Below are 9,969 nucleotides of genomic sequence, written 5' to 3'. Positions count from 1 at the left end.
CGCTCGTCTTTGATTTGGTTAATTCAAAAACCATTTCTTCTTGCCGATGCAAAATTTTGAAAAAATCTTGAGTTTGTATCTCCTTCCTCATTCCATCTAACTTTTGCCCTTTGATTCCACCAAGTAGACAAACGCCTCAATGTGATGTTCAATTCATGTACTTTGTTCCTAAGTACACAAAGGTCATCAACCAACCAGTTAACATCCTGAGCTTCCCTGTTTTGAAGGTCTAGAATTTCCCTCTTCAAATTTTCTTTCAACACATTCAATTCCTTGCACTTGTTTTTATTCCAGAAAAACAATGCCTTCAAAGTACATTTGAGTTTCCTTTATAGTATTGTATATTCATCACCAAAGTCATTCTTTATCCAAGAATTATAAACAATAGTTTTGGCTGCAGGGTATGATTTCCAAATGTCTTCAAACTTAAAGATTTTAGGCTTACAATGCACTTTATCCTTCATATTAAGAACAATAGGACTGTGGTCCGATGCAACTCTAGTAAGATGCTTGATAGTAGCCATTGGAAGCTTTTGAATAGCAGTTGAATTCAGTATGCATCTGTCCAACCTCTCCCAAATCCAAGAGGTCTCCTCTTTGTTATTACACCAAGTAAACCTTGGTCCCATGCTTCCAATGTCATGGAAATCTGAATTAACCATAAAACTCTTCATCTCCCTAGGTCCTTTTGAGAACAAGAACCTCTTACCTCCTCTCTTCTCCTCCTTGTAAATAATACAATTAAAATTCCCTCTAATAATAGAAGGAATTGCATCCTCCATACAATCTTGAAGTTGCTTCCACAAGTTTTCCCTTTCCTTGCAAATTCTGCTCCCATAAACCGTGGCAATTTTCCAAATTCCCAAACTGGGAATCGAAAGGCTACCAACAATTGCTTGTGAGGATGCCTCCACCACATCAAAGAAAACCATATTCCTATTCCATAATACCAGAATGCCTCCTGAAGTGCCCACAGCAGGGTAATAAAAGTACTCCCACTCCTTCCCAATCATATAATCAACATCTTTTCTCTTAATGCTAGACAACTTGGTCTCCATAAGCCCAATAAAATAAATACTATGATCTCTAACAATGTCCTTCAAATATAGGGAGGCTTCTTTTTTCCTTGCCCCCCTACAATTCGAAAAAAGGATTGAAGACATTTAAACAGGTGTAAATGGTCTCTCCCCACTCTTGGGGTTCAACCTATCATACCTCTTTTTCTTCTTATAATCCACTTCCACAGGTCCTAAAGATCTCAATTCCTTGGCCAGCTTCACCTTGGCAGCATCACTATTAACAACCAAATCACTGTTACTGACATTAGCATCAGTATTTTTTCGGCCTCTTTCTGCTGTTTTTACATCTTCACCATGATTCCCCAAACAATCTTCTTCAATGCTTTCACTTAGCACAACAAACCTATTGGTTATAGCAGTATCTAAGCTCTCATTCACAGCAGGTTTTTCATATCCATCCATAATTTTTGGAACCAGGATAGTCTTTCCATCAGTATTACCCTTTTCATTCACCATTTTGATACCTTTATGTGCATTATTCTTCTGATTAATGTTCCCCCTGACAGCATTGCCGAACCTATCCGCATTCACTACCTTTCCAGTAACATTACCCTTGTTGTTTTTCCTGTCTTTGAAGTGAACATGGATCCAGGGACCATATTCAGAGCTTATCACAGATGTTTTACTCTCCGGCATAATCTTCTCACCAATTTCCTTAACTACCTCCTTATCCTTCAAAGCTTGATTTTGTATTCCAATAGATACATTCTCTGGACATATATCTCTGTTATGGCCCACTCTACCGCACTGATAATAGAGAAGATTGATTTTCTCATATTCAACTCGTTGGAAGAACCTCCCGGCTGAGCCATCCACCCAAACACCATTCAGCAATTTCTTCTCCAGATCAATCCTCACACATACACGGGCAAACTCCCGTTTCCCCCTGTGGAATGTGTTACCATCAATGTACATTGGCGTTCCCAAGCAAGATGCAATTCTTGCAATGTTATCCTCATCCCAGCAATACAAAGGTAGACATGGAAATCTAACCCATACTGGTGTTGAAACTCCTTTAAACGTGTTCGGATCAAATGCAGCCGACCACCTATCCATTCCAACAATGGATCCATTCACATACCAGGGTCCCCCGTTCAGAACTTCATCAGCTACATCATTAGTATGGAATGAACACAGGATCCAATCCATACCAATCGACGTTAAATGGAAACCACCAAACTTGCTCCATTTCCTTCTTAACTCGATACTACAAATCAAAAAAGGCACATTATTACCCAGCACTTTAATCACCACCGAGTTCTTCAAAATTTGCAAATTCTTTGCCTCCATATCTGCATTCAACTTAACAGCAATGCCATCTTCTGAAAACTCAACCTGATCCTTATTAAAAGATATCTTGATTGGCTTTGGTTTCGACCAGGCTTCAGTAACCTCATTACTTTTGTTCTTCCGAAATTCCATGTCCACTGATTCGTTAGTCTTGTCCTCCACAACTACATCTTCCTTCAGAACTTCCAACGATGATAGATCGTCATCAATATTACGCCCCTTAATCGTATCAAGAACCCCAGAGAAATTGTTCACACGTAGAATTAAATCATTCGACGCCGACGATTCAAGAATTGCCAAACCTAGATTTCAATTCACACCAAGAAATTTCTTTCCATCCATATTTTCAACCAACACACTCTTTCCCTTACCTTCAATAGAGACTTGACAGCAACGGGGTACCTCACCTTCTCTAATCAAAATACCATTTGAACCTCTACGATTGGGACGTAGAGGCCCCGTAGGTCACAGAGCGTTCATGAAGATGCCAAGCAAACGTCGGCGATCATCTACTGCTGCCACTACCGATCGCGGGAATCCCACAAAAAATCAAATTCAAACTCAGGAAGACGGACTTTCTATGTCTAGAAATCAAGACTTTCTATCTCTATAAATAAGGCAACAAGTATTCAAATTATAAGAACTATTCAAAATCAAAAATATTTTCAATTCTCTCTAAGGTTATCTTCACTTTCATTCTTGTTCTCATTTGATGAGCTAGTTGAACTATACATATCTTCTAACTGCATTTCAATATTATGGATTATAGTTAACATCTTCTCAATTTTAACAACCCTACAATTTAATATCTCATCCTCTTGATGAGTAGTTGCTATAATGTATTATTGATCAATTATCCCCTATGCTTTTTATTTTTATGACTGCTAGCCAATCCTATTTATCCCTACGACCATTAAGATATTTATTGAAATAAACTTGATCAGTTTGACTTGCTAACACAAATGGATCAAATTTATCATATCTTCTACTATATTTTACGTCTATTAAACCATATATAGGATGAAACCTTATGCCTCTATTCTATATATTTGATCACACCATTGATAATTAAATAAACATAAAAAGTTCTCATCTTCACCTGGGTACTCTAGCTCAAGAACCTCATTCAGAATACCATAATAATCACACTCATCTTCTTCATAAGTATTCACTCTAACACATACTCCATTATTTTTTAGTTTTTCTTCTTTTACTCCAAGTTTTTAGAAGAAAATCTGAACCCATTCACTATATATATATTGGCCAGGTCTTTACTTTTTGCATTTGGCCCCATATTAGTGTTTGTAGACTTTTATTGAAACACTTATTATCAGTATAATGTACTTAAAAAAATTTTAAATGTTAGGGTTTTTAGTTTTAAATAAGATGTAATTCAAATAAAAATTTTAAAATTTAAGGGCTCACATAAGATCTAAACCAAACAAGGAATTCATTTGCAATAACTTGCTTAATATCCGAAGTATCTGTTAGAGGCAAATTGCTTACGATATACTTAACGACAAATCATCCAAATAAGATTTTAGTATTTCAAATAAACATTACTCCTTTTGCATATTATGGAAGAACTTATTCTAATATTGGTTGTACTTTTTTATAGTTCAGTAGAATATATAAACTCACTATTTTAATTTCTAAATCATTGAGAAATCTTTCAACACATTTGCCACTGGGCTTTCCATGACTTTTAAAGACTGATAGTGCAGTATATGATTATTCTTATACATCGAAGTTTATTTTATGACCAATCTTTATTCTTGTATTCCTTATATAGGGCTCAAAGTAGTATGAGAGAAGTGAGTTGTTTCTTGAGACAAATATGCTTCACATATTGATCATTCTGGTCATGCTTTATTCTTAACATATTTTTTCAACTTATTCAAATATCTGTTAAACGAATACATATCAAGTTAATAAACATATTTTTTCAACTTGTTTAAAATTATTTAAGACAACTTAATAAAAACACATTTTACCTCTCGAAAGGATACATCCAATGATATTATATAGGTCCATCAACTCTAGCTTTGTAAGATAGATGGACTTGAAGATGTTCTATAGAATCAAAAAATCTAGGGGGAAATTTTTTTTCTAACTAGCATAGGATGATTGGTATATTCTCCTCTCTCCTCTATAAAGCATCTTCCATTAGTTTGGATGAACATAAGTCTTGAAAGAAAAGGCTAAGCTCAGTTAATGGATTTGATATGTAATCTGGTAACATACATACTATGATCGAAAGGAGAACCTACAATATTATGTGACAATCGTTACTTTTTAGTCCAAATGACCTCACAGATTAAAGATCTACACATTGGCTTAAGTTTGATCCATAGCCATCAGGCATTTTTAAACCTTTAAATTACTAAGATATTTATCTTTTTTGCTCTAACGTAAAAGAGTAAGATGCTTTGGGCTTTATTATTTTGTCATTGCTAGTTGTTACTAACTTTAGATATCTTCATCAGTAGTATTCTTTAATGTGCATCCTAACTTTGATATTATCCTTGCTCTTACCTTTAACATCCATAATTGTATTAAAAATATTATCCAAGAAGTTCTTCTCAATGTGAATAACATCCAGATTATGCCTTATCAAATTTGTTCTCCAATATGATAATATCTAGAAAATACTTTTTTTAATCCAATTATATTAAACACAATATCCTAGAAATTTAGACTCTGATAATGTTAGAAAATTAATAACGGATGAAAAGTCAAAAAGTCTCTATAGTGTGTTAACACCACTTAAGGAGTTGACCTTTCAACTCTATTTTTAATGAATGCTTTCTTATTCCTACTAAACAAATGATTATAAGGTAGGAATATACGATGATAATCAAACCAATTATTTTTCCCTCCATATTTTAGTGTGGAAGGCATTCACCAACCATCCAACAATAGTTTAGGATTCGATACCCACATTTGAATAAGATATTTAAGCATTGCAGGTCTAACCACCATCTTATAGATTTTTCCCTTAAGTTTGAGGGAAACTTTTCTATCACACAACAAGTCCAAAACATTCCTCCACTTTAACCATCCAACTTGAATTCTCCTAATAATAAACCTACCTATTTCACCATCACTCAAAATAATATACTGATAATATTTAAAATATATACTCTTATGAATGACATGAAAAATAAAAGTTCGTTAGGGATGTTAAGCCCTTGAGAACTAGCCCGAGGCTAACAAAGAGGGAAAAGGCCCGAGGAAAAAGAGGGGGGGGGGGGGGGGGTGGTGAATTGGTATTTAAAAAAAAAATTCTTAGATCAAATCACAGTAAGCACAAACCAAAATCACCACAGAAAAATAAGAGTGAAAAATTAAAATGCGAAAGCAGTAAAAAAGAACACAAGGGTTTATAGTGGTTCGCTCAACTTGACCTACATCCACTCCCTGGAGGCGCCCTCCAGGTATTGCACTAAGTAAGTGTCTCTCCTTTAGCTCCCACAGCTAGGCGGAGAAGCCTTTACAACTTACTCCTTTTCATTAACCTTGGTGCGGCAGAGAACCGACTCCTTTTTCTTCCTCCTGAAGCGAGCAGAGAACCAACTCCTTTTAATTCTTCCTGAAGAGGGTAGAGAACCCGGACCTTTTGCTGAAGTAGACCTCCCAAAAATGAAGGACGAAGACCGGAGAAGACGACTTTGAACCTTGCTTGGAGTACCCTTGTGAACCCTCTCACAAACTCTCCCTCACAAGTTCCTCTCTCTCTCTCTCTCTCTCCCTCTCCCTCTCCCAAGGCTCTCTTAGGTCAAGACAGCAGCACTCAAGGTCTCATACATGAGAAAAATTAGATCCTTTAAATAGAATTTTAAGAATCGACATTATCATCCAGGACAATATGGATATCATCCAGGCTGATCAGTACAAATCATGGACTATCGTACTGAATATCGCCCTGAATGGGGGTCTGGATGATTCAAAATAAGCTTGATCGTCCAGGAAGATCTCACGATTATCCCGAACAATTAGTTCAAATCAGAGGTAAATCGTCCAGAACATCACCCTGAATATAATCTGGCCGATGTTGATCATCCAAAAATAACTAAGGTTTTCAAACTGATTGTCCCGAACGATATTGAGATCGTCCCGGATAATGTGATCGTATCAATCATCCTTAATTACTTTCCTTAATTGTCTGATCAATTTAGGCATAATTGTATCAAATCGTCTAGGACGATACATGATTATCCTGGCCGATATCCAAAAATAAAGAATGCCTAAATAGATCATGTCAGTGAATTCTTTCTATTTTGAGCATATCGTCCTGGCCTATACATGTATCGTCCAGGACGATATCCTAATGTCGGCTGCCTTAACTAAGAGTCCTGATTAAGGTTTCTATTTTAAACCTGATCATCCAGGATGATATAAATATTCCGGGATGATGTGAGTAAAAATAGAAATTCTAAATCAGATAGAAAAATCACTCAAGTGTGTGTGTGTAGGGTTACTTAGCATCAGAACACTTTAAAGGTTACAATTGACTCAAGAAAGGGAAAAAGTAACTTACAGACTGACTCAGACCTAGTCTACCCAAACTTGAGTTGGTTCCGATTTCCGTCTGATCTTGTGGCCCTAAAATGTCTGTAGAAAAGGCAGTCGTAGATAAATAAGAGTGTTTGCTAATCATCAAAACATAATTCATTAAAATAGATTTGCAACAATCTCCCCCTTTTTGATGATGGAAAAACTCTCTGACGATTAATTCCAAAATAGCAATGCAAAATATAGAAAAGCTTTCAAATTTTCAAAATACATAACATAGTGAAAACACTCAAACATCCTTCTCCCTCTTTTGACATCTCAAAAAGGAGGAGGAATGAAGACACAAAGTATGCAACCCCCCCTTTTGAATGAACCAAGGCATGAACATGATGTAGTATTCCATGTGATTGATTTTAAAATTTGTAGGTTAATGAGTTAACAACATCAAAAAATCCAAAAAATGATAGAATATCCGATCATGGTTACCCTTAGCTCAGTTTTTCTTTTAGGGTAAAATCTTCTATTGAAATCAATAACCTAACTCAAAGAGTTCAATTGAATATGAAAAAGAATCCATTCACCACTTGATTTCAGAAAAAATATCTTATAGAATAATGTATCAAAGTAATTATGTCACAGTCGTAAAAAAGTAAAAATCAAGCCTTTGATTTTATCACGTGATATATGAATTCTTCCAAGTTTTAAAAGTTTTTGAAAGGAGAGGAGAGTTTGCTTTTTGGTGGGCTCATTTTATGCCTCTTGTCAATTTGAATGACGCTTTGCGCTTCTTTTCGATACACTTTGTGTATATATTTATTTTCAATTTGGCGTCATTGCGCATCTTTTGATTTTGGCATCATTGACCACTTTTTTTTGCAAGCTACATTCTATTTCAAAAAAACTCTTAAATAATCTTAGTTGTGAGTATATCTTCTAGATATTAGAGAAGAAAAACTCACTCTCTAATATAAAGAATATCAATCCATAAAACAGAATCAATAATCGTATGAATAAATGCAATGACTAGAGTATCGAGGAATTCTTGATGTGACAAAAGACTTTAATCATTATTTATACAAGATAGATTTGCTGTAGCAAGGTTAGAAAAGATCTTAATTATATACTCCATTTATTAGTTTGAGATACAATATTGATTAGAAAAGAAAATCGTGCCACTAAAATATGTTAGAGAAAGAGACACAATCAACGGTATATTTTTACCATTTAATGGATTAAGAGATGTAAAACATTGACTGCAAATTTTTAAAAGCAAGAACAAGGCATACGATATCATTTCCGCGATGATTAAAAAGTAAAAAAAAAAAAAACTTAAAGCAATAAATGCTGAAAAGAGGAAGAAAAAAAGACAAGCAAATAAAAAGAACGAAAAAGAAAAGTAAATAAAAATCAAGTTCATTCATTTATGTCAATCACACCCAATCTGGTCCTTAAAGAGCTGAAAGTGTCGAAGGCCAGTGGTTTAGTAAAGATGTCAGCCAGTTGATTCTCAGTTGTCACATGGTGTAACTCAATACCCCCTTTGTCACATGGTCTCTAATAAAGTGATGTCTAATGTCAATGTGCTTAGTCCTTGAATGTTCGATAGGATTCTTAGAGATACATATGACACTAGTGTTGTCATAGAAAATTGAGATGGTGCCTACAGGTAATCATAAATCCAATACTTGTTGTTTCAACCAAAGGACTTGGGTCACATAACTTCCTAAGGAAATGTACTCAGCTTCAGCAGTGGAAAGTGCAACAGAGTTTTGCTTTCTACTAGACCATGAGACCAAAGATTGTCCTATGAATTGACAAATTCCAGAAGTGCTTTTTCTATCCACCTTACATCCTACAAAATCAGAGTTAGAAAATCCAATAATCTCAAAAGAAGTGCTGTGCGTAAGGTACCAAATTTCTAAGCCTTGGGTCCCCAAAAGGTATCTAAAAATTCTCTTAACTGCAGTCAGGTGGAATTGCTTAGGGTCAGCTTGAAATTTAGCACAAAAACAAACACTAAACATTATACCAGGTCGGCTAGCAGTCAAGTAAAGTAAAAATCCAATCATGCCTCTATATTTCTTTTGATCAATAGACTTACCACTTGGGTCCTTATTTAACGGAACACTAGAAGTTATGAGAGTATTAATTGGCTTGGTTTTATCCATCTCATACTTCTTCAAAATGTCCTTTATGTATTTTGATTGATTTAGAAAAGTTCCATCATCTAATTATTTTATGCTAAACCCCAAAAAGTAGGACAACTCTCCTATCATACTCATCTCAAACTCTCTACTCATTATTTTAGAGAATTCATCACAAAGTTTCTTATCAGAAGATCCAAAAAGTATGTCATCCACATAAATCTGAACAATGAGCAAATTATCTCCAACTTTTCTAAGAAAAAGGGTGGTGTGTACGATCCCCTTAACAATTTCCCTTTCTAGTAAGAATGTGCTAAGCCTCTCATACCAAGCTCTGGGTGCCTATTTTAAACCATATAAGGCCTTTTTTAATTTAAAAACATGATTTAGAAATTGGGAACTCTCAAAACCTGGGGGTTATTCTACAAACACATCTTCTTTTATTTCCCCATTTAAAAAGGCACTCTTAATATCCATTTGAAAAAGCTTAAATCCTTTATAACAGGCAAAGGCTAATAGCATTCTAATGGCTTCCAATCTAGCTACAGGGGCAAAAGTCTCCTCAAAATCTATTTGGTTATACCCCTTAGCCACTAATCTTGCTTTATTCCTAACCACCACTCCAGAATCATTCACCTTGTTCTTAAAGACCCACTTGGTTCCAACTACACTTTGTTCCTTAGGTCTTTCTACAAGATCCCAAACATCATTTCTAACAAATTGGTTCAATTCCTCATATATGGCTAAAATAAAAAACTCATCAGAAAGGGTTTTGTTTATGTTGGTGGGTTTAGTCATTGAGATAAAAGCTGTGGTTACCTTACAACCAAAGATATGAAGGTGTGAAAGATTGGGTGTCCTACCCTTAAGGATCTCATCGGGTGTCTTATCTAGTTTGGCTCTAACATTCACCCTATTCAACACATAACAAGCTATGTTAA

The 9,969-nt window shown here is 35.2% G+C and overlaps 1 protein-coding gene across 1 annotated transcript; it reads right to left on the bottom strand.

Moving 5' to 3' along the window:
• Positions 1 to 329: 329 nt before the first annotated feature.
• On the bottom strand, positions 330 to 4,917 carry LOC110098923. Its single transcript, XM_020825875.1, has 3 exons — positions 4,905 to 4,917; positions 1,216 to 2,671; positions 330 to 1,134 (listed from the first exon to the last, which is right to left on the bottom strand). Exons 1-3 carry the CDS (start codon positions 4,915 to 4,917, stop codon positions 330 to 332), a joined length of 2,274 nt encoding a protein of 757 aa, XP_020681534.1.
• Positions 4,918 to 9,969: the final 5,052 nt, after the last annotated feature.

This window comes from Dendrobium catenatum, unplaced genomic scaffold (genome assembly GCF_001605985.2).
Source record: "Dendrobium catenatum unplaced genomic scaffold, ASM160598v2 fragScaff_scaffold_1557, whole genome shotgun sequence".
In the NCBI taxonomy this organism is placed as follows: Eukaryota; Viridiplantae; Streptophyta; class Magnoliopsida; order Asparagales; family Orchidaceae; genus Dendrobium; species Dendrobium catenatum.
The sequence above is the reverse complement of the archived record's forward strand: the minus strand, read 5'-3'. Positions and strand labels throughout refer to the sequence as shown.